The sequence below is a fragment of the Nycticebus coucang genome, chromosome 3, assembly GCF_027406575.1.
Source record: "Nycticebus coucang isolate mNycCou1 chromosome 3, mNycCou1.pri, whole genome shotgun sequence".
Classification (NCBI taxonomy): Eukaryota; Metazoa; Chordata; class Mammalia; order Primates; family Lorisidae; genus Nycticebus; species Nycticebus coucang.
The window spans coordinates 20467267-20492870 of NC_069782.1; the positions used below are offsets into that span (position 1 = coordinate 20467267).

General features: G+C 42.9%; 1 protein-coding gene across 3 annotated transcripts in view; it reads left to right on the forward strand.

Annotated features, from left to right (window-relative positions):
* Positions 1-25604, forward strand: part of GNPTAB (N-acetylglucosamine-1-phosphate transferase subunits alpha and beta) — a 97265-nt gene that overhangs the window by 17987 nt on the left and 53674 nt on the right. For all 3 annotated transcript variants that reach the window (XM_053585160.1, XM_053585161.1, XM_053585162.1), the window contains exons 2-4: positions 9834-9919; positions 22522-22641; positions 25246-25287. In XM_053585160.1, the coding sequence (XP_053441135.1) occupies positions 9834-9919; positions 22522-22641; positions 25246-25287 (248 nt within the window). The remainder of the gene's footprint in view (positions 1-9833; positions 9920-22521; positions 22642-25245; positions 25288-25604) is intronic.

Below are 25604 nucleotides of genomic sequence, written 5' to 3' on the forward strand. Positions count from 1 at the left end.
TGCTGTCTCTATGTGTGTGTGTGTGTGAGCTATCATTTTTTTGGGGGGGCATTTTTAAATTTAATTTTGAGGGTTCTTTGTGTATATATATGTATTACTTTACTTTTTGTTAGAGATAAGGTCTTTTCTGTTGTTCTGGCACCTGCCACCACACCCATGACAAACAATCATGGCTCACTGTATTTAACCTTGAACTCCTAGGCTCAGGTCATTTTCCTGCCTCAGGCTCCCAAGTAGCTAGGACTATAGGCGCATGCTTCCCTGCCCACCTAATTACTTAATTTTTTGGGGGGTGATGGGGTCTCACTCTGTTGCCCAGGTTAGCATTGAACTCCTGGACTCAAAGTGATCCTCTCGCCCCCATCTTCCACCTTGGTTTCCCAACATTCTGGGATGAGAGGTTTGAGCCACTGCATCAGCTTCTTTGTACATTTTGGCTACCAATTCCTTATCAGATATGTTTTTATGTTTTCTCCCAGTCTGTAGTTTATCTTTTCATTCTTTTTACCAGTGTTTCCCAGAGCAGAAGTTTTAAATTGTATTTTTTATTTTTAATTATTTTTGTTTTTATTTTATTTTTTTATTTTTAGAGACAGAGTTTCATTCTGTCACGCTTGGTAGAGTGCGGTGGCATCACAGCTCACAGAAACCTCCTCCAAATCCTGGGCTTAGGCGATTCTCTTGCCTCAGCCTCCCGAGTAGCTGGAACTACAGGCGCCCACCACAATGCCTGGCTATCTTTTGTTGTAGTTTGGCCAGGGCCAGGTTTGAACCCACCACCCTTGGTATGTGGGGCCGGCACCCTACCCACTGAGCAACCCTATTTATTTTTTTTGAGATGGTCTTATTATGTCGCCCTTGGTAGAGTGCCAGGGCGTCATAGCTCATAGCAACCTCAAACTTGTGGGCTCAAGCGATTCTCTTGCCTCAGCCTCCTGAATAGCTGGGACTACAGGCACCTGCCATAATGCCTGGCTATTTTTTTGTTTTTAGCAGGCTGGGGCCGGGTTAGAACCCACCAGCCCTGGTGCATGTGGCCGGTGCCCTAACTACTTGGCTATGGGCGCCGAGCCTATTTTTTATTTTTTTTGAGACAGTCTCACTCTGTCGCCCTTGGGAGAGTGCTATGGCATCATAGGTCATAGCAACCTCAAACCCTTGGCCTCAGGTGATTCTGTTGCCTCAGCTTCCTACATAGGTGGGACTACAGGCACCTGCCCACAATACCGGGCTGTTTTTAGAGATGAGGTGTTGCTCTGGCTCAGGCTGGTCTCGAACCATGAGCTCAGGCAATTCACCTGCCTTGGGATCTCAGAGTGCTAGGATTATAGGTGTGAGCCACCATGTCCAGCCTCCTTTCTTTATTTTCTTAAAAACTCTTAATCCTGGTGGGCACTTGTAGTTTCAGCTACTTGGAAGGCTGAGGCAAGAGAATCGCCTATGCCCAGGAGTTGGAGGTTGCTGTGAGCTGTGTGACGCCACGGCACTCTACCAAGGGCGATAAAGTGAGACTCTATCTCTGCAAACAAACAAACAAACAAACAAAACTCTGAGTCCTATCCTTGATTCTTTCTCTTCTCTGGTAGTGTTTAATGTATTTTGAACTGTGCAATAAGTACTCCAACATTATTTCATGCAAGTAAATGATTAGTTAGTTCTTAACAGGGATGTCAGTTCCTAGAAGAGGGAGCCTTGATTTCTGTTTTGTGCTCCTTAAAAAATCTGTTCAAGGCTGGGCGTGTGGCTCATAACTGTAATCCTAGCACTCTGAGAGGCCGAGGTGGGTGGATTGCTTGAGCTCACAGGTTTGAGACCACCCTGAGCAAGAGCAAGACTCTGTCTCTACTAAAAATAGAAAAACTGAGGCAAGGGGATTGTTTGAGTCCAGGAATGGAGGTTGCTGTGAGCTATGATGTCACAGCACTCTACCCAGGGTGACAGCTTGAGACTGTCTCAAACAACAACAACAACAACAACAACAAAACTCTGTTCCACAAACATGTTGTGTGTCTAAGTGCATAAAGGATCCAAAGAAGGTCGACCTGGTCTAGAAAAGTGTCTTTGAATTTAATTAGTATTTGAGTAGCACTGGTGATGCATTGTGGGTTTGAATCATTTCCTTTAGTTTATGTGAAGTGGGGAAATCACCACAGTTTTCAGGACCATTCAGCTTCTAACATGAAATGGGTTAAGTTTTTCTTTTTAAAGTTGTTCTTTATTGCACTGAGTCACTTTGCACTGAGAAAACCAGCATCTTCAATCAAATTGATGAGGAAGTTTTTAGCTTCCTGATGGGTATCACAGGAGGCGGAGGGTAGAAGAGAGACAGCTGAGAGTATCTTTAATACAGCCTGGTCTTTCTTTGAGTGCCCCTTAATGCGAAATGTATTTTGGTTTCCAAAACTATGAAGAACCTGTTGTAATCTAGAAACACAATACATTTTCTTTGTTTTTTCCTTCTCTTTTCCCTCCCTGTGCTTGGGGGAGGACAGCGTTGGCAGGACCTTGATTCTGAGGCAGCTTCCAAGGCATCCTAGCATGTTAATGCATTTGAGCTCCAGAGGATTTTAAACGCGTGTGTGTTAACTTTTGAGACTGCCCTCCGCTCCTTTTTAACTCAGCATAATTCTGTGGAGATTCATTAAAATTAATGAAAGAGGTTCTGTCTTTTGCAGCAATCTCTTTCCAGAACTCTGGAAAAAGTCTCTTCCTAGTGATATATTTGGATTCTTCCATGTGCTGTAACTGGAGATTGAGAATTTTAGTGGTTTTCTTCTTCTTTTTTTTTTTTTTTTTGAGACAGAATCTCATTTTATCACCTTTGGTAGAGTGCTGAGGCATCACAGCTCATGGCAACCTCCAATTCCTGGGCAGTGCCTGGCTATTTTTTCTTTTGCATTTTTTGGCCCGGGCTGGGTTTGAACCCGCTACCTCCAGCATATGGGGTTGGCGCCCTACTCCTTTGAGCCACAGGCACTGCCCTGCCCAGCTATTTTTTGTTGCAGTTTGGCCAGGGCTGGGTTCTAACCTGCCACCCTCGGTATATGGGGCCTGCGACATATACCTACCCACTGAGCCATAGGCGCCACCTGTGGTTTTCTTTTTAGAAGTGACCTTAAGATTACTGGCAAACTGATTTGCCAAATGAACTACATCAGGAGTGCACATAGTTTCCCCCTTTCATGTAGGCTCTTTTTTTTTTTTTTGCTGGGGCTGAGTTTGAACCCACCACCTCCGGTATATGGGACTAGCATCCTACTCCTTGAGCCACGGGCGCTGCCCCATGTAGGCTCTTTTTGACAAGCTGGAAGTTCTCTCTCTCTCTCTCTCTTTTTTTTTTTTTGTAGAGACAGAGTCTCACTTTATGGCCCTCGGTAGAGTGCCGTGGCCTCACACAGCTCACAGTACCTCCAACTCCTGGGCTCAAGCGATTCTCCTGCCTCAGCCTCCCGAGAGTAGTTGGGACTACAGGCGCCTGCCACAACAGCTGGCTATTTTTTGGTTGCAGTTTGGCCCGGGCCGGGTTTGAACCCGTCACCCTCGGTATATGGGGCCGGCGCCTTACCGACTGAGCCACAGGCGCCGCCCCGGAAGTTCTCTCTTATTACTATTTTTTTTGCAGTTTTTGGCCAGGCTGGGTTTGAACCCGCCATCTCCAGCATATGGGGTGAGCGCCCTACTCCATTGAGCCACAGGCGCTGCCCAAGCTGGAAGTTCTCAACAGAGGTCATTCACAAACAGAATTAAAACTTGAGTAGGGCGGCACCTATGGCTCAAGGAGTAGGGTGCTGGCCCCATATACTGGAGGTGGCAGGTTAATACCCAGCCCTGGCCAAAAACTGTAATTAAAAAAAAAAAAAGTTACCTGGGTACATTCAGCATTCATAGGTCATCGGCATTTTTTTTTTTTTTTTGTAGAGACAGAGTTTCACTTTATGGCCCTTGGTAGAGTGCCGTGGCCTCACACAGCTTACAGCAACCTCCAACTCTTGGGCTTAAGTGATTCTCTTGCCTCAGCCTCCCAAGTAGCTGGGACTACAGGCGCCTGCCACAACGCCCGGTTATTTTTTGGTTGCACTTTGGCCGGGGCTGGGTTTGAACCCGCCACCCTCGGTAATATGGGGCTGGCGCCCTACCGACTGAGCCACAGGCGCCGCCTGGTCATCGGCATTTTCTTTCATTATGAGCTGGGCTAGTGATAGTTGTAAATTGGCTTATTACCCTGTTTCCCCGAAAATAAGACATCCTCCGAAAATAAGACCTATTTACAGGAAAGATGACGTCCCCTGAAAATAAGACCTAGCGCATCTTTGGGAGCACACCTTTAAATAAGACACTGTCTTATTTTCAGGGAAACAGGGTAGGTTCTTGGATATAGGCCTACAGGTTTTTCCAGTCTTCAGCTTTTAGGAAAAGCCTCAAGAAGAGCCTTGTGGAGTTTGTTTTTTTGTTTTTTTTCCCCCTGTGCCTTAGGCTCTACCACAGTCTTTGGGAATGTTTTGCATAAATTTCCCTCAGGATCTCACCAGTAAGCCTTGACTGTCAGTGTACCTGACCTTCACCGTCCAGTGAACCTACTGGTATTGGTTAGAAACATCTGGCTAATAAGCCTGACTATGTTGCATTCATCAGCAAATCTGGTGAGGGTCCTCAGTGATCTTTGCCTCAAAGATCAGCCTTGCTCCAAGAAAAAAAAGAAATAAGGGGTTTAGAGGGCTCATTGGTGGGTTTGACTTTAAAGGGACAGCTTTTAGCAGGCCAAAGAAGGCTAGAGAGGAGAAACAGGCAGAAGAGAAGGGACATCTCTTTCACAGAGGAAAGAGTTTTAGGTCCTTACGGCCTTGTACTTTCTTTCTTTCTTTTTTTTAGAGACAGAGTTTCACTTTGACGCCCTGGGTAGAGTTCTGTGGTGTCACTACTCACAGCAACCTCCAGCTCTTGGGCTGAGGTGATTCTCTTGCCTCAGCCTCCTGAGTATCTGGGACCACAGGCGCCTGCCACAATGCCTGACTATTTTTTTGTTGCAGTCTGGCAGAGGCTGGCTTTGAACCTCAGTATATGGGGCTGGCCCCTACCCATTGAGCTCCAGGTGCCACCCAGCCTTGTACTTTTATCTGTTTATCTCAAAACAGTACTTTAACTGTTTATCTCAACATTTTTAGGCTCCTGAATGCATTTAGAAGCTTTAAGGTGCCAGTTAAAGCATGTCTTTCACTCAGGTTATTTAATTTTAGGACCATAGTCTTTTAATTTTGTTCTAAGAAAGACAAATTTGGGGAAACTCAAAGGATCCTCAAGATGGCCATCCAAATAATTTTTTTTTTTTTTTTTTTGTAGAGACAGAGTCCCACTTTATGGCCCTCGGTAGAGTGCCGTGGCCTCACACAGCTCACAGCAACCTCCAACTCCTGGGCTTAAGCGATTCTCTTGCCTCAGCCTCCCAAGTAGCTGGGACTACAGGCGCCCGCCACAACGCCCGGCTATTTTTTGGTTGCAGTTCGGCCGGGGCGGGTTTGAACCCGCCACCCTCGGTATATGGGGCCGGCGCCTTACCGACTAAGCCACAGGCGCCGCCCACCAAATAATTTTTTTTGCTGTCCTCTATCCATTGATTTAAAAATGTGTATCAGATGGCTTGGCGCCTGTAGAGTGGCTAGGGTGCCAGCCACATACACCATAGCTGGTGGGTTTGAATCCAGCCCGGGCCTGCCAAATTACAATGACAACTACAACCAAAAAATAGCTGGTTGTTGTGGTAGGCGCCTGTAGTCCCAACTACTTGGGAGACGGAGGCGAGAGAATCCCGTAAGCCCAAGAGATCTGTGCTGTGATCTGTGACCATGGCACTATGATCTGTGACCATGGCACTCTACCAAGGGTGACAAAGTGAGACTCTGTCTCAAAAAACCCCTTCCCAAAACAAAAAAATTTAAAAATGTGTATTAGAGAAGACCATAGGTTTTGAACATAGACCAACAAGCAGCAGTCCCAGGAGGGGAGACCATTATTGCATAGAATTTTGGGATCCCATTCTACTTATTAATAACTCAAGAGCAAAAGGAAAACCCTATAAGCCTGTCAGGGAATGTTCAGGGTTTGGATCTGTGTAAAAATTATGAGTATAAGTGTACACCCTGATTTAGAGCTAATTTAGCGATGTTGAGTTTGGGGGCAGATGGTCCCAAACTGAATTCATGGGGTTCGGAGTGGCCAGGGGCATTGTCTAGTATCAAAAGAACTGTAAAAAGCAGTCCTTTACTAGCAAGGACTTGCTGACATCAGGGACAAAATGTCCATGGAGGCTCAGCGCCCATAGTGCAATGGTTAGGGCGCTGGCCACATGCACTGAGGCTGGCAGATTTGAACCCAGCCCTGGCCTGCTGAACAACAATGACAACTGCAACAACAACAATACCAAAAAATAGCCGGGCGTTTTGGTATTTGGGCACCTGTAGTCCCAGCTACTTGGGAGGCTGAGGCAAGAGTGTGAGGTTGCTGTGAGATATGGAACCATGGCACTCTACTGAGGGTAACATAGTGAGACTCTGTCTCAAAAAAAAAAAAAAAATCCATGGACCCAATGTAGATAAAGCATTCTTGTCTATGGCCACACCACCCTGACTACTCCAGATCTTGTCAGATAAAGGGTTCTCCCTGTCCAGACCTACTTACACAGCCAAAAGTCTAGCATAGCAGCTGGTGTTTATCTTTTCCCTTCAAGGCTTGGTGGTTAGTAGCTTTAAAGATAGTCCTGACCAGAAGCCTGCATGTTCACATCAGGAGAGGTAACCTATTGTTCCCTGCCTTAAATCCTTGGGCTTGCTTCTCTTCCATACCTAGTAAGTGTCCTTTGTGACTTTTTTTTCCTCTTAGAATTAAATTATGTGTTCATTAAAAGCCTGTTTTAGGTAGATATCATTTGCCCTCAGTGATTTTCTTTATTTTATTTCATTTCATTTTATTTTTTTGAGACAGAGTCTCACTATGTTTCCCTGGGTAGAATGCCATGGTGTCACAGCTCACAGCAACCTCAAGGTCTTGGGCTCAAGCCATTCTCTTGCCTCAGCCTCCCAAGTAGCTGGGACTATAAGTGCCTGCCACAGTGCTCAGCTATATTTTCGTTGCAGTGGTCATTGTTGTCCCGGGCTGGATTCAAACCTGCCAGCTCCCTTGTATGTGGCTGGCGCCCTAGCCACTGAGCTACCAGCGCCAAACTGATTTTCTTAATTTTACAAAGAGGTGGCCAACATGCAGAGACAATTTTTAAATATTTTGTAAAATTGTGTAAGGAATATTTTGTAAATAACAATATGTTTAGCTATAATTTCCCATTTTCTCAATGTTTGGTGACTTTAGGGGAAAGTTTTGGGATACCCTGTATAACAACTTTAGTCTTATTTTGTCGCTCTCATAGCGTGCTGTGGCATCGTAGCTCACAGCAACCTCAAACTCTTGGGCTCAAGCGATTCTCTTGCCTCATCCTCCCACGTAGCTGGGAATACAGGCGCCCGCCACAACACTGGCTATTTTTTAGAGATGGGGTCTTGCTCTGGCTCAGGCTGGTCTTGAACCCATGAATTCAGGCAGTTGCCTACCTTGGCCTCCCAAGTGCTGGGATTACAGGATTAAGCCCCTGCAGCTGGCCTTTACGCTTGTTTACATTCCTCTGACTGACAACTGTGTTTATAAGTATTGATAAATTTTAACTTCTTTTTTATTTTTATTTTTAATTTCAGCTTGCTTGTTCATTCTTCTTCGTTTGAAGTACTTTTTTTTGGTTCATTTTCTTCTTCTTCTTTTTTTTTTTTTGTCGAGACACAGTTCTACCCTATGCCCTGAGCAGAGGGCAATGGGCATCGTAGCTCCCTGCAACCTCAGACTCCGGCTGTGGGCATCCTGCCGCCTCAGCCTCCGAAGCCACTGGGATTACAGACGCTCGCCGCGGTGCCCGGCTGGGTTTTTCCATTTTTTTTATGAGTCGGGGTCTCACTCTCGCTCAGACAAGCCTCGAACTCCTGAGCTCAAGCAATCTACCCGCCTCAGCCTCTCACAGTGCTGGGATTACAGGCGTGAGCCACCGTGCCCGGCTTTCTTCTTTTTTTTAATGTTCTTCCTCTGGCGATGCTCTGTCCCATTGCCTCCCCAGCAGCTGGGATTACAGACACCCACCACAACATCTAGCTGTTTTTGATGTTAGTAGAGACGGGGTCTTACTCTCGCTCACTGCTGCTCATACTGGTCTCGAACTTCTGAGCTCAGGCAATCCACCCACTTTGGCCTACCACAGCGCTGGGACTACAGGTGCAAGTCACCATGCCCAGCTAATTTTAACTTCTTTTAATAGATTTCTGTAAGGTCTAGCCAATGAAAACAGAAGTGGTTGGTGCAGCTTCCAGTAAGTCTTATTAAATAAGGGGTATCTTTCCCTTTCCTTTCTGCTGTTTGGAATGAAATTTAAATGACGGGGGCTCCTACAGCCCATCTGAAATGCGGCAGGGCCACTTCCTAGGGGTTGTAGCATAGGATGCTGGAAGAAGCCTCAGCGGGAAGCAGGGCATTTTAGGAAGTGGACAGAGTGAAAGGACGAACACAATGATTGGATAAAAGAGGGTGAGCTGGTAAAGGAGACAGAAAAGGAGCCACCAGAGTGATAGGAGGAAAATGAAGAAAGCATTTCAAGAAGAATTAGGCAACTGCTATGAGTTGAGTAAGTCAGAGATTAGGAAACTGTCATTGATTTGACAAGGCGGAGGCCTTGGCAAGGCCACCGAAGTGGTAAAGGCACAAGTAATATTGGAGTGGGCTGAAGGGTGAATGATGGAGCAGGAGGATACCTTGAAAAGGGTGGAATTGGGATGGAGGGACTAGCTGGGAAGGAAGTAGAATGAAGGGAAGAGTTTTCTGAGGTACCAGAACATGTTTATATGACAATGGGAATAACCCTATTGGGAGGAAGTAAGAAAGACAAGGTCTTGAGAACCAGAGCAAATGGGCAGGATTGGATGTGTTCAAGGAGGGATGCTTCCTCTATGGGGAAAGGATTGAAGAAGAAAATGGGGCATACCTCTGGGTAGGCTTATATATTTGGGATGTGAACATGAGGGAGCTTCCATTAAAGCTTTCCATTTCCTTCTGAAATATCTAGATCAACTGAAACCTCACGGGGAACAAGGGCATCATCCTTCCAATCTGTGAGATCCTTCTGTTTCAGCTTTGTTCATGGGTGCTAAAGAGTCTTCTTAAACTATAGATGGATGTGGAGCTGCCTTAAAATCTTTTAGTGCCTCTGCTTCCTGAGGCACAGAAGGCCTGTCACAGGGCCCAACTTTCTTTCCTAGCTGTATTGCTCTCTGGTTGACTACCTGTGCTGTAAACAAAACCAGACACACAGTTGCCCTAAAATAATCTGTGTTTGCTGCTTCTCAAGTTTTAAACATGCTCTTCCAACTGGCTGGCCCTGCCCCCTTCTCCCTACCTGGTGCACTCGTTCTTCAAGACCCAATATACACATCACATGCTCTTAAACTTCTTTGATTCCTCTCCCCCTTTCCAAGCATAGTGAGACACTAAATCTTTTAGGCTGTCCAGGTCAGGAACGGTAGCTTGGTCATCATGACACAGCACCACGTCTGGTATGTGGTAAACAGCAAGTGAAGGAATGGATTTTGATTGCTTTACCTATACCTCCAGCAATTCCTAATGACATTAAAATGAAATGAAAGTTACATATGCTTAGTTGTGTTTGCTTTTTCTAGGACATGTGTTCATATATATATATATATACTCTCAGTTTTTGACACAAAGATAACATTGTTTCTTTTTCTTTTTTCTAGGTGGTTCTGGAGTGGAGCCGAGATCAATACCATGTTTTATTTGATTCCTATAGAGACAATGTTGCTGGAAAGTCCTTTCAGAATCGGTGAGAAGAACTCGTTTATTTTTTTATTTTTTTTTTTGCAGTTTTTGGCTGGCTGGGTTTGAACCCGCCACCTCCGGCATATGGGGCTGGCGCCCTACTCTGTTGAGCCACAGGCGCTGCCCGAGAACTCGATTTTGAAGAATATCTGTTATCTGGACCTAAATGCTGAGTCATGAAATCATCCATGCTTTAAATATGACCGTTGAAGAATCTTTCCGAGTTAAAGATATGGTTATCTTATTTGTATGCTCCATCACCTAGGCAGGAGTGCAGTGGTTTCATCATAGCTCACTGTAACCTCCAATTCCTGGGGCTCAGTTCTCCTGCCTCAGCCTCTTGAGTAGCTAGAACTGTAGCCATGTATCATGACGCTCAGCTAATTTTTAAATTTTTTGTAGACGTGAGGTCTTGTTCTGTTGCTCTAGCTGATCTCAAACTCCTGGCCTCTAGCAGTCCTCCTGCCTTAGCCTCCCAGAGTGCTAAGGTGATAGGCATAAGCCAATGCACCTGACCTATTATTGTTGTTTTAAAATGTCTTAGTATTGTTTAAATGTCTCAGGGTTTTTTTTTTTTTTGTTTGTTTGTTTGTTTTTAAAATGGTAAATGTAGATAATTGTAACCTACGAACAGAAGCTCTTTGGTTTCTTCAGTTGCTAAAGATCCGGAGACTGAAAACTTTGAGAACTATTCCTTTAATGTAATAGTTCTCAAACTTTGGTTTGCAGTGGAGGGCCTAAGAAAATAATAGTTTCTTCTCAGCTCAGACTTCTTGAGTCTGTGGGTCTCAGAGGGGATCTGAGAATTTGCATTTCTGTCAAGTTTCCTGGTGATACCTAAGGTGCTGGTCTGGTGGCCACGCTCTGAGACGTATTGCATTACAGGAATTTTAAGGCTGGATGCTCAATGGTTCACACCTGTAATCCCAGCATTTGGGAGGTTAAGGCGGGTAAATTGCTTGAGCTCACGAGTTTGAGACCAGCCTGAGCCAAAGCAAGACCCCATCTCTAAAAAATAGCTGGGTGTTGTGGTGGGCACCTGTAGCTCCAGCTACCCGGGAAGCTGAGGCAAGAGAATCGCTTAAGCCCAAGAGTTTGCGGTTGCTGTGAGCTGTGACACTACGGTACTCTATTGAGGTTGACAAGATGAGACTCTGTCTCAACAGCAACAACAAAAGGGATTGTTAATGAAATATAATTTCCTACTTCTCCAATTTTCATTTTAACAACAACTCATCTCCTGAAAGAAAGTTCAAAATTGATGGACTTTAAAAAAAAATCATTTATTGAGCACCTATTCTTGTGTCTTATGTTTGAAAGAAAACTAGCTTGGCTCCCAGCCACATACACCGGAGCTGGCGGGTTTGAACTCAGCCCAGGCCTACCAAACAATAGTGACAACTACAATAACAACAACAACAAAAAAGTAGCCAGGTGTAGTGGTGAGCGCCTATAGTCCCAGCTACATGGGAGGCTGAGGAAGAGAACCACTTAAGCCCAAGAGTTGGAGGTTGCTGTGAGCTGTGATGCCACGGTACTCTACCGAGGGCAACATAGTGAGACTCTGTCTCCAAAAAAGAAAAAGGGCGGCGCCTATGGCTCAAAGGAGTGGGACGCTGGCTCCATATACCGGAGGCGGTGGGTTCAAACTTGGCCCCAGCCAAAAACTGCAAAAAAAAAAGGCTTGGTGCCTGTGGCTCAAGTGGCTAAGGTGCCAGCCACATATACTTGAGCTGGCGGGTTCAAATCCAGCCTGGACTCTCCAAACAACAATGATGGCTGCAACCAAAAAATAGCCAGGTGTTGTGGCAGGTGCCTCTAGTCCCAGCTACTTGGGAGGCAGAGGCAGGAGACTCGCTTGAGCCGAGGAGTTGGAGGTTACCGTGAGCTGTGATGCCACTGCACTTTACCCAGGGCGACAGCTTGAGGCTCTGTCTCAAAAAAAAAAAGAAAACTAGCTTATTAGAAATATGCAGATTTGGAAGTTAGTAGTTTTAATCAAATACTTTCATTCTCTTTCTAAAGAATTAAAAAAAAGTCTTTGTGTGAAATGTGTCTCCTAATTTTAGATTGCACTAAGTTTGATTGGGCCTGGTGTGGTGGCTGACTCCTGTAATCCTGGCACCCTGAGAGGCTGAGGCAGGGTGTGTTGCTTAAGCTGAGGAGTTTAAGACATGCCTGAGTAAGAGCAAGACCCCATCTCTAAAAATAGCTATTGTGGCAGGCACCTGTAGTGCTAGCTGCTTGGGAGGCTGAGGTGAATCCGGATCATTGGGCCCAGGGGTTATGGACACCGTGGCACTCTACTGAGGGTGACAGGGTGAGACTGTCTCAAAAAAAAAAAAAAAAATTAGTTCAATTGTTATGTAGGGATATTCAAAATTGTCTAATTTTGATAACAAATAAGTGGATCATAATACAACATACCACATGATGTGACATATTTTAAAATACTATCATTTTTATGAATGTTTTTATTTCTATGCTAGTCTGTACAAATTCGTTTTTCTTTTTATTTTCTCAACTTGAGAATGTAAAAATATTTTTAATGTTGTTTGCCCTGAATGGAAAAAAAAAATTCCACTGTATGTAAAGCAAATATGTAAATTTTTCACTGCTACTAGTTGTGAGGCATTAAGCCAGTCTGAAATCTATTTTGCCATCTGTGAAATGTGGGTATTAGATTAAGTGTAAAATCTCTTCCAACTCTTTGGTTCTAAATGCTATTTAAGTTCTATGTTTTCTTGCTACTTTGTAGACTGTAGAACCCAGGGCTATTAGTGACTTTAATATTCACTTAAACTACAGTGATTAAAATAAAAGTTGTATCAGAGTCACCATGGCTTTGGTTCTGAGTCACAGGCGACTTAATCTTTAGCTAAAGCCTTCCTTCTTATCTGTGAACAAAGATAGTGGTCTAGAGGTTAGAACGAAAGACTCAGACTCATCGTGACCGTGTCTAATAGTAGAAAAACAACTGACTCATTGTTCTTGTGCAGATGACACTGTTTCCTTTGGATTGTCAGTTTCCTCAGAGAATTAAACTCATCATGTAATATATACAGTATATAATGCATATATTGTAAGTTTATTTTGATTTTCTCCATAGAGCATATATGGATATATTGAGTATGTTAAAAAATCTTTAATAGGATATAATTAATTTTACAGGAAAACTTCAGAAAATGCCCTAGAGATAATCCATCTAGTAGAAGATACTGATGCGTAAAAAATAGTACAGCACAGGATTCCTTAGAGTACAGAGTTGTATGGAAGCTGCATGTTAAGCAGGGGTGAGAAAAGGTGAGGGTTGGGAAAGGAGGCGGTAGTTAAGCATGAAAGAACATTCTAGGTGGAGGGAAGAGCAAGTTCAAAGGCACAAAGTGTTGCAAGTTCTTGTCATATTTGGGTAAGGGTGTACAACTGGAGCATCCAGAGTGCAAGGTGCAGACTGTGAAGGAACTTAGACTTCATTCTTCAGGCAGTGGGAAATCTTTTTCTTTTTCTTCTTTTTTTTTTTTTTTTTTTTTTTTTTCAGTTTTTGGCCGGGGCTGGGTTTGAACCGGCCACCTCCAGCATATGGGGCTGGTGCCCTTCTCCTTTGAGCCACAGGTGCTGCCCAGCAGTGGGAAATCTTGACAAGAGAGTCAGTAGATACTCAGCTATCACACTTGCTAGAGTATAAGATGATTCTTTGTTTTCCCAATGAAGTTCTGGGTCCCCTGTTACCTTGTTGACCTTCGTCTCTAATTATGCTCTTCCATTTATTCCCTTTACATCATATTCCTTTGTCCTTCTCTGTCCAGCCGAGAGCCCTGGCCTTTAGTTCCTTATCTGTCTGAGGGCATGTACATGGCATGTTGCTTTTCTCTGGTCCATCTTTCCCTCAGTTACACAACTGGTTTGCTTCCTTCCTTCACACACTTGCTGGAACGCCACCTTTTCACTAAGGCTGTCTCCGAGCTCCCTCTTTAAAACTGATCCCCCATATAGACAGACTTTTCCTTTTCATTTGCTGCTTTATTTTCTCCAGAACATTTAACATCATCTAACTTTACATCTATTTATTTGGTTTATTTCCTGTCTTCACCCTTTTAGAATGTAAGCTCTAAGAAGGCACAGATTTAGGTTTTGTTTTATTTACTGCTGAATCCCTAGTATCTAGAACGGAGCCTTGCCCATACTAAGTGCTAAGTAAGTAAGTATTAAGAGAATGGATAGATAGTCCTTTTGCCCAGTTATCTTACCTACTTCTTCTTCTTTTTTTTTTTGTGTGTTTTTTTTTTTTTTTTGGCCGGGGCTGGGTTTGAACCCGCCACCTCCAGCATATGGGACCGGCGCCCTACTCCTTGAGCCACAGGCACCGCCCTTCTTCTTCTTTTTTTAAGAGACAGAGTCTCAACTTTATTGCCCTTGGTAGAGTGCTGTGGCATCACAGCTTATAGCAACTTCCAGCTCCTAGGCTTAGGTGATTCTCTTGCCTCAGCCTCCCGAGTAGCTGGGACTATAGACGCCTGCCACAACGCCCAGCTATTTTTTGTTGCTGTTTGGCCAGGGCCAAGTTTAAACCCACCACCCTCGGTATATGGGGCCAGCGCCCTACCCACTGAGCCACAGGTGCCGCCCTTTACTTCTTTTAAGCTAAAGGTGGTTGTTACTTCTATTTATTTTTTTTCTTTCCATAATTTGAAAGGTTATTCACCAAACTGCATTTATTTTCCCATGAGATGATTAATCCTGCACTGAATAATATGGTTGCAACCAAAATTATCCTAATATTGTGCCTGGGCTCTGAGGAGGACAAAGGGTAAGTCTAAAAAACGAACCAACAAATAAACAAAATGGGCCAGGCATGGTTGCTCACACCTGTAATCCTAACACTCTGGGAGGCCAAGGCAGGTAGATTGCCTAAACTCAGGAGTTTCAGACGAACTTGAGACCCTGTCTCTACTGAAAAAATAGAAACACTAGCTAATAGTTGTGGTGGGAAGCTAAGACAGAGGATGATTGTTTGAGCCCAAGAGTTTAAGGTTGCTGTGAGCTATGATGCTATGGCACTCTATTCCAGGGCAACTGGTGAAACTTTTTCTCAAAACAAAACAAAACAAAAACCCCAAAATGGAAACTGTATGGTTTCTTGGAAAATACTAAATTTGAAACAGCCCATCTAAAGTAATACCAGTATCGGTACCAAAATGTATCTATGTGTACATGAACTCCTATGTCAGAATGACATAGGACTGGAGCAGGGTAGAAAGATGGGTAGGTTTCGGTAACTCAGTAAGAGAATGGGGAAGAATGCTGTTGACAAGGATGGAACCTGGACAAAATCACTAAGGTGAGGCTTAAGCAGCACACTCAAGAATTGAGTCTGCCTCTTTATTGTGAGATAAGATAATTAGGAAAAAATGGTGTAAATTCAAGGTCTTCTGTACTAGTATCTCATACGTCAGCAAATACTTCCTATGTGTCTGGATACTTCTTGAGAACAAAGCCAGAAAGTTTCCTGCCTTCTTGGAACTTCCATTCCAGGGGCAGGACACATGTAATTAATAGACTAGGTCACAAGCTAATTCCTCAGTATGTTAGATGGTAAGTGTTATGAATAAAGGAAAAGCAGAGCAGAGCGCTCAGGCCCGGGAGAAGCTGGGCTTGGGGGCAGAAGAGCACGAGAGGGTTGCCGTACTGAGTGGGGCTGAGTCTTCATCATGAGCTGTCTGATGACTTTGTTTTTTTTTTTAGAGACGGTCTCATTTTGTCACCCTCAGTAGAGTGCTGTAGCGTCACAGCTCACAGCAACCTCCAGTTCTTGGGATTAGGTGATTCTCTTGCCTTATCCTCCCAAGTGGCTGGGATACGGGCACCCGCCACAACACCCGGCTATTTTTTTTTGTTGCAGTTTGGCCAGGATCAGTTTTGAGCCCACCACCCTTGGTATATGGGGCCGGCACCCTACTCACCGAGACACAGGTGCCGCCCAACTTTTTTTTTTTTTTTTTTGTAATTTTGTTCTTTAAGTTTCTATTCTCTTTTTGGCTGGATTTGCTTCTTTGCTCCCTTGTTTGCTAAACTTTGAGAATATAGAAATTTAATCTAAACCAAGCTTCAAGGACTATCCCACTTCCCAAATAATCTTTTTTTTTTTTTCTTTTTTTTTGAGAGACAGACTCTCACTTTGTCGCCCTCAGAGTGCTATGGCGTCATAGCTCCCAGCAACCTCAGGCTCTTGGGCTCAAGTGATCCTCTTGCCACAACACCTGGCTATTTTTACAGACAGGTCTCACTCTAGCTCAGGCTGGTCTCAAACTTTTTTTTTTTTAGAGACAGAGTCTTATTTTGTCACCCTCAGTAGAGTGCTATGGTGTCACAGCTGACAGCAACCTCCAGCTCTTGGGCTTAGGTGATTCTCTTGCCTCAGTCTCCCAAGTAGCTGGGAACCGCAGGTGCCCACTACAACGCCCAGCTATTTTTTGTTGTTGTTGTTGCAGTTTGGCCTGGGCCAGGTTTGAACCCACCACCCTTGGTATGTGGGGCCGGCGCCCTACTCACTTAGCCACACGTGCCTGCCTGGTCTCTAACTCTTTTTTTCTTTTTTTTAATTTATTTTTTTATTATTTATTTTTTATTGTTGGGGATTCATTGAGGGTACAATAAGCCAGGTTACACTGATTGCAATTGTTAGGTAAAGTCCCTCTTGCAATCATGTCTTGCCCCCATAAAGTGTGACACACACCAAGGCCCCACCCACCTCCCTCCTTCCCTCTTTCTGTTTCCCCCCCCCATAACCATAATTGTCATTAATTGTCCTCATATCAAAATTGAGTACATAGGATTCATGCTTCTCCATTCTTGTGATGCTTTACTAAGAATAATGTCTTCCACGTCCATCCAGGTTAATACAAAGGATGTAAAGTCTCCATTTTTTTTAATGGCTGAATAGTATTCCATGGTATACATATACCACAGCTTGTTAATCCATTCCTGGGTTGGTGGGCATTTAGGCTGTTTCCACATTTTGGCGATTGCAAATTGAGCTGCAATAAACAGTCTAGTACAAGTGTCCTTATGATAAAAGGATTTCTTTCCTTCTGGGTAGATGCCCAGTAATGGGATTGCAGGATCAAATGGGAGGTCTAGCTTGAGTGCTTTGAGGTTTCTCCATACTTCCTTCCAGAAAGGTCGTACTAGTTTGCAGTCCCACCAGCAGTGTAAAAGTGTTCCTTTCTCTCCACATCCACGCCAGCATCTGTAGTTTTGAGATTTTGTGATGTGGGCCATTCTCACTGGGGTTAGATGATATCTCAGGGTTGTTTTGATTTGCATTTCTCTAATATATAGAGATGATGAACATTTTTTCATGTGTTTGTTAGCCATTCGTCTGTCGTCTTTAGAGAAAGTTCTATTCATGTCTCTTGCCCATTGATATAAGGGATTGTTGGCTTTTTTCATGTGGATTAATTTGAGTTCTCTATAGATCCTAGTTATCAAGCTTTTGTCTGATTGAAACTATGCAAATATCCTTTCCCATTGTGTAGGTTGTCTCTTTGCTTTGGTTATTGTCTCCTTAGCTGTACAGAAGCTTTTCAGTTTAATGAAGTCCCATTTGTTTATTTTTGTTGTTGTTGCAATTGCCATGGCAGTCTTCTTCATGAAGTCTTTCCCCAGGCCAATATATTCCAGTGTTTTTCCTATGCTTTCTTGGAAGATTTTTAGTGTTTCATGCCTTAAATTTAAGTCCTTTATCCATTTTTTTTGTTTGTTTTTTTAATTTTTATTTTTATTAAACCATAGCTGTGTACACTAGTATGGTCGTGGGACACCGTACACTTCTTTATCCATTTTGAATCAATTTTTGTGAGTGGGGAAAGGTGTGGGTCCAGTTTCAGTCTTTTACATGTAGACATCCAGTTCTCCCAACACCATTTATTGAATAGGGAATCTTTCCCCCAAGGTATGTTCTTGTTTGGTTTATCAAAGATTAGGTGGTTGTAAAATGTTAGTTTCATTTCTTGGTTTTCAATTCGATTCCAAGTGTCTATGTCTCTGTTTTTGTGCCAGTACCATGCTGTCTTGAGCACTATGGCTTTGTAGTACAGACTAAAATCTGGTATGCTGATGCCCCCAGCTTTATTCTTGTTACAGAGAACTGCCTTAGCTATACGGGTTTTTTTCCGGTTCCATACAAAACGCAGAATCATTTTTTCCAAATCTTGAAAGTACGATGTTGGTATTTTGATAGGAATGGCATTGAATAGGTAGATTGCTTTGGGAAGTATAGACATTTTAACAATGTTGATTCTTCCCGTCCATGAGCATGGTATGTTCTTCCATTTGTTAATATCCTCTGCTATTTCCTTTCTGAGGATTTCATAGTTTTCTTTATAGAGGTCCTTCACCTCCTTCGTTAGGTATATTCCTAGGTATTTCATTTTCTTTGAGACTATGGTGAAGGGAGTTGTGTCCTTAATTAGCTTCTCATCTTGACTGTTATTGGTGTACACAAAGGCTACTGACTTGTGGACATTGATTTTATATCCTGAAACATTACTGTATTTTTTGATGACTTCTAGGAGTCTTGTGGTTGAGTCTTTGGGGTTCTATAAGTATAAGATCATGTCGTCAGCAAAGAGGGAGAGTTTGACCTCCTCTGCTCCCATTTGGATTCCCTTTCTTTCCTTGTCTTGCCTAATTGTATTGGCTAGAACTTCCAGCACTATGTTGAATAGTAAAGGTGACAGAGGACAACCTTGTCTGGTTCCAGTTCTAAGAGGAAAAGCTTTGAGTTTTACTCCATTCAGTAAAATATTGGCTGTGGGTTTGTCATAGATAGCTTCAATCAGTTTTAGAAATGTGCCACCTATGCCTATACTCTTCAGTGTTCTAATTAGGAAAGGATGCTGGATTTTATCAAATGCTTTTTCTGCATCTATTGAGAGGATCATGTGATCTTTATTTTTGCCTCTGTTAATATGGTGGATAACGTTTATAGACTTGCATATGTTAAACCAGCCTTGCATCCCTGGGATGAAGCCTACTTGATCATGATGAATGACTTTTTTGATGATAAGCTGTAATCTATTAGCTAGGATTTTGTTGAGAATTTTTGCGTCTATGTTCATGAGTGAGATTGGTGTGAAATTCTCCTTTTTGTTTGGGTCTTTTCCTGGTTTTGGTATCAGGGTGATGTTTGCTTCATAGAATGTGTTGGGGAAGATTCCTTCTTCCTCAATTTTTTTGAATACTTTCTGCAGTACAGGAATAAGCTCTTCCTTGAAGGTTTGATAGAATTCTGGAGTGAAGCCATCTGGACCAGGGCATTTTTGGGTTGGAAGCTTTTTTATTGTTTCTTTGATCTCAGTGCTTGAAATTGGTCTGTTCAGGAGCTCTATTTCTTCCTGGCTGAGTCTAGGGAGAGGGTGTGATTCCAAATATTGATCCATTTCTTTCACATTGTCAAATTTCTGGGCATAGAGTTTCTGGTAGTATTCAGAGATGATCTCTTGTATCTCTGTGGGATCAGTTGTTATTTCCCCTTTATCATTTCTGATTGAGGTTACTAGAGATTTTACTTTTCTGTTCCTCGTTAGTCTGGCCAATGGTTTATCTATTTTATTTATTTCTTCAAAAAACCAACTCTTTGTTTCATTAATTTTCTGAATGATTCTTTTGTTTTCAATTTCATTGATCTCTGATTTGATTTTGGATATTTCTTTTCTTCTACTGAGTTTAGGCTTAGATTGTTCTTCTTTTTCCAATTCCATAAGATCTCTTGTGAGATTGTTGATGTGCTCTCTTTCTGTTTTTGGAATGTAGGCATCTAAAGTTATGAATTTTCCTCTCAAAACTGCTTTTGCAGTATCCCACAGGTTTTGGTAGCTTGTGTCTTCATTGTTGTTATGTTCAAGGAAGTTAATGATTTCCTGTTTTATTTCTTCCTGCACCCATCTGTTATTCAACAGAAGATTGTTTAATTTCCATGCCTTTGGGTGGGCTTGAGCATTTTTGTTAGAGTTGAGTTCCACCTTTAGTGCCTTATGGTCTGAGAAGATACAAGGTAAAATTTCAATTCTTTTGATTCTGTTGATATTTGTTTTGTGTCCCAGGATATGATCAATTTTGGAGAATGTTCCATGGGGTGATGAGAAGAATGTATATTCTTTATCTTTGGGATGGAGTGTTCTATATGCGTCTATCAAGCACAGTTGTTCTAGGGTCTCATTTAAGTCTCTTATATCCTTGTTTAATTTCTGTTTAGAGGATCTGTCCAGCTCTGTAAGAGGAGTGTTAAGGTCCCCTGTTATTATGGTATTATCAGATATCATATTGCTCAGACTGAGTAAGGTCTGTTTCAAGAATCTGGAAGCATTTAAATTGGGTGCATAGATATTTAGAATTGAAATGTCTTCTTGTTGTATTTTTCCCTTGACCAATATAAAGTGACCATCTTTGTCTTTTTTGACTTTAGTTGCTTTAAATCCACATGTATCTGAAAATAAGATTGCAACTCCTCTTTTCTTTGAATTCCATTTGCCTGAAAAATTGTCTTCCAACCCTTGACTCGGGGCTTTAATTTGTCTTTTGAAGCCAGGTGTGTTTCTTGCAGACAGCAAATGGATGGCTTGTGTTTTTTAATCCAGTCAACCAATCTATGTCTCTTCAGTGGGGAATTCAAGCCATTAACATTTATTGAGATAATTGATAAGTGTGGTAGTATTCTATTCGTCTTATTTTGTGAGAGTCCATTGCTTAGTTTTATCTTTTGCATCAGTGTGGAGGTTTGGTTCTGTCCTTTAATTTCTGAGTTCTTACTTTGCTGCTGATCCATTGTGGTGGTCAGTGTGCAGAACAGGTTGAAGTATTTCCTGTAGAGCTGGTCTTGTTGTGGCTAATTTCCTCAATGTTTGTATATCCGTAAATGATTTGATTTCTCCGTCAATTTTGAAGCTTAGCTTAGCAGGGTACAGAATTCTGGGCTGGAAATTGTTCTGTTTAAGTAGATTAAAGGTAGATGACCATTGTCTTCTTGCTTGATAAGTTTCATTAGAGAAGTCTGTGGTCAATCTGATGGATTTGCCTCTGTAGGTCAACTGGCGCTTACTCCTGGCAGCTTGCAGAATCTTTTCTTTTGTCTTGACTTTGGACAGGTTCATCACAATGTGTCTTGGAGAAGCTCGGTTAGAGTTGAGGCGACCTGGGGTCCAATAGCCCTCTGAAAGCAGTGTGTCAGAATCTTTGGTGATATTTGGGAAATTTTCTTTTATAATATTCTCTAGTATGGCTTCCATTCCTCTGGGGCATTCTTCTTCCCCTTCTGGAATTCCTATAACTCGTATGTTGGAATGCTGCATAAAGTCCCATAATTCTGACAGTGAACGTTCTGCTTTCTCTCTCTTCTTTTCTGCCTCTTTTACTATCTGAGTTATCTCAAAAACTTTGTCTTGTACCTCTGAAATTCTTTCTTCTGCATGGTCTAACCTGTTGCTGATACTTTCCATTGCATCTTTAAGTTCCCTGATTGACTGTTTCATTTCCTTCAGGTCTGCTATATCCTTTTTATATTCTTCATATCGTTCATCTCTGATTTGATTCTGTTTTTGGATTTCCTTTTGGTTATTTTCCACTTTATTAGCAGTTTCCTTCATTGTTTCCATCATTTCTTTCATTGTTTTCAACATGTGTATTCTAAATTCCCTTTCTGTCATTCCTAACATTTCTGTATAGGTGGAATCCTCTGCAGTAGCTACCTCATGGTCCCTTGGTGGAGTTGTTCTGGACTGGTTCTTCATGTTGCCTGGAGTTTTCTGCTGATTCTTCCTCATGGGTGATTTCTTTTATCTGTTTACTTGCCCTAATTTTCCTTTCACTTCCTCTTGCTCTTTAAGTTCTCATGCCTGTGGAAGTTGCGGGCGGGTTTAGACGGATTGAACACACGCGACCACTTGCCGGTTTTCCACTGTTTTAGTCCTCCTCTTGGGGTCCAGAAGTCTCTCGCTGACTCCCTGTATCCTCTCAGGGGTGATGATAGGCAGATCTCACCAGCCAGCGATGACTGGAGTCCTATATCCCCAGACAGTACTAAAGAAGTTTCTCTGTCTGACCAAACTCTGGGTGATCGCAGCCAGTTATATTCCTCCTTTTCGTCTATTACCTGCTCCTTCTTCCACTGAGAGCACCACCAGCTCCCCACAGCAACACCACCCGCGCCCCACCATATAGCCAGAATCACTGCTCTGGTCTCTAACTCTTTAAGTTCGGGCTTAAGCCTCAGCCTCCCAGGGTTCTGGGATTACAGGCATGAGCCACCGTGCCCGGCCCCAAATAATCTTTAAAATGAAGTAATACTAGCCTTCTTACAAGGTGGGTGTAAGAATCAAACAATGCAAATTATGTGAGATGTCTAGTGTAATGCAACTAGAAGGTACTTTACAATCAGCCTTCCAACTCTGGTTTGAAAACATGCAGTTCTGTGATAATGTCCCACAGGTGGATTGCCTTTTCATTGAGTTTTTTTTTAATGATCTCTGGGATTTAAACACTGTTATATTCTTATTCTCAAATATATTGGAAAAATGGATTTAAGTTGGAGGACTTGTGGGTTTTCCATAGGCTCTGCCTGCCCATGCCGATCGACGTGGTTTACACCTGGGTGAATGGCACAGATCTTGAACTTCTGAAGGAACTACAGCAGGTCAGAGAACAGATGGAGGAGGAGCAGAAAGCAATGAGGTAAAACTGATTAAAAAAAAAAATACACATAGTCCCGTAAGCATAGCTAAGCATGCATTAGTGAAGGGTGAGTTGATTTTCACAATGCTACACAAACAAAAGTCTGCCTGTCCAATTAACACCATTATGAGATCTTGGCGGCCATCTATCTGACCCTTGTTTAGATTCTTGATTAGAATCCCTGCCTAAGGAGGATTTGGCCACTTTTGTCAAATGCTGGCCTTGCTTTGTTAGATGGCCATTTTATGAATGTGGTGGTCTAGTGATGGCTTGGTCTTCCAGGAGCCTCAAGGTAGGGGTAGTCTCCCAGGGAAACTCCAGGTTTCCTGGTCATTCATTTCAAGCCCTAGGTATGAATTTTCATGAAATAATAGCTTCATAGTAAAACAGATTATTCCCTTTGAAAAATGTAATACACCTACAGACTTGTTTCCACTTGAAGAAGGCAGTAAGAAGTATATATTCCCTTTTCCTCTTAGAAACAAATGTACTCTGGAATTAGAAACTTAGGTGCTTTCTATTTAATGTGTGATTTTTAAATTTTATTTATTTATTTTTTTTGAGACAGAGTCTCACTATGTTGCCCCCGGTAGAGTGCTATGGTGTCACAGCTCATAGCAACTTCAAACTCCTGGGCTTAAGCGATTCTCTTGCCTCAGCCTCCCAAGTAGCTAGGGCTACAGGCACCCATCACAATGTTGGCTAATTTTTTTTTTAAACAACGTCAACATTTATTTAAGCCATATTTTAAAGATTTTTTTTTTGCAGTTTTTGGCCGGGGCTGGGTTTGAACCCACCACCTCCAGCATATGGGGCCAGTGCCCTACTCTGTTGAGCCACAGGCGCCGCCCACATATTTCAAAGTTTTTAATCTTGGAGTTATTGCTATTATTCCTAAAAATGAAAATTAAAAATATCTGAAAAGATATTTTAAGCAGAACAGACAACGACTTTTAAAATAAGCAGACACATGTATTGCCAAGTGTGCAGCTAATTTTTTTTTTATGGCAGTTGTCATTGTGTAGCTGGCCCAGGCTGGGTTCCAACCCGCCAGTCTGGGTGTATGTGGCTGGTGCCCAAACCACTGAGCTATGGGCGCCACCCTTAATATGTGATTTTGATGATTTTGTTTACTTTATCTGGGAAAGGTACAGGAGGCTTCTGGAGAGCCTTGTGAGCTAGGAATTAGGCTGATGTAACTTCCCCTCTGGTTATTTTATTTTATTTATTTTTTTGAGACAGAGTCTCACTGTCTCACCCTCGATAGTATGCCGTGGCGTCACAGCTCATAGCAACCTCAAGCTCTTGGGGTTAAGCGATTCTCTTGCCTTAGCCTCCCGACTAGCTGGGACTGTAGGCCCCTGCCACAATGCCCGACTTTTTTGTTGCAGTAGTCATTGTTGTTTAGCTGGCCCAGGCCAGATTGGAACCTGCCAGCCTCGGGGTATGTGGCTGGCACTGTAACCACTGTGCTCTGAGTGCCGAGCCATCCCCTCTGGTTCTTTCTTTCTTTTTTTTAATTGAATTCATGTTTAATAATTACAGGCACTGTGCCCCGCCTTCCCCCTGCCCAGGCAGCAGCAGGGTTGGTGCAGGGGCTGGGGCATATACCCCCAGCAGCAAGGACAGCAGTCCTAAGTGTGATTTTTCAGAAAATAAAAAAGGACCCCAGGGGCAAGCAGTGGTGCCCCACCCCAAGACACACTAAATTTCAAGACTTTATATAGAATATATCTCTGTGCCCCAGGGGGAGGAGGGGGATCCCCTCTGGTTCTTAAGGAGTATTTTTGGAGTATTTTCTCATTGTAAACGTCGGGATGTACCCAGTTGCTGGTCACCAGGTACCATATACTGCAGCAAATTCTTTCTTCCTGTGTTAGAGGATATAAGGCCTTCTCAGTGCGTGAGAATGGCTGACCGCCTGGTACCATCTTCTTTTTTTTTTTTGTGGTTTTTGGCCGGGGCTGGTTTTGAACCCACCACCTCTGGCATATGGGACCAGCGGCCTACTCCTTGAGCCACAGGCGCCGCCCGGTACCATCTTTTACTAGTAAAACACAGAAGTTTTTTTTTTTTTTTTTTGTAGAGACAGAGTCTCACTTTATGGCCCTCGGTAGAGTGCCGTGGCCTCACACAGCTCACAGCAACCTCCAACTCCTGGGCTTAAGCTATTCTCTTGCCTCAGCCTCCCGAGTAGCTGGGACTACAGGTGCCCGCCACAACACCTGGCTATTTTTTGGTTGCAGTTTGGCCGGGGCCGGGTTTGAACCCGCCACCCTCGGTATATGAGGCCGGCGCCTTACCGACTGAGCCACAGGCGCCGCCCAAAACACATAAGTTTTTAAGTAAACTGTCTTGGTTACAGGGGAGCTACAGCGTTGTAGGTAGTATTTCATCGGAACATAATTTGTTATGCATTTTAGATATAAGCATTATAGTGCTTCCTACCAGTGTGTTAGTTTCAGTGGAGTAACCAGGAAAATCAACGTTGTAAGTCCTTCTTACTCTGATTTGGTCCTGGCACTACTTCATGCATAAATAATGAACTATATTTGCTTTTCTTTTTTATTGTTGGGGATTCATTGTATATTTGCTTTTCATTAGAGAAATCCTTGGGAAGAATACAACGGAACCAACTAAGAAGAGGTAAGCATTTTGATTTCCTGTCTTGGTTAAGAATTAAAGGCCCGACATGAAATATCCAGACTATTACTTATTTTTGTTGGGTATACAGTATTTTGTAATTTTCTCTATTGCTCATATTCAGTTATGCTGTCTGCTAGTTTTTGACTCTCAAAGTAGGTGCATCCATTAGATGGGAAATTTTGTAACGTTTTTGGTGCTGGCTAACCAAAGCTTTTACGTTTGGAAGGGTCAGAGCACCAAGAATTCCCCTGTCTACAGTTCCCATTAATCTGTCATGGTGCATTGTTCTCTTGGTCCGCGTGAACTCTAATTTATAC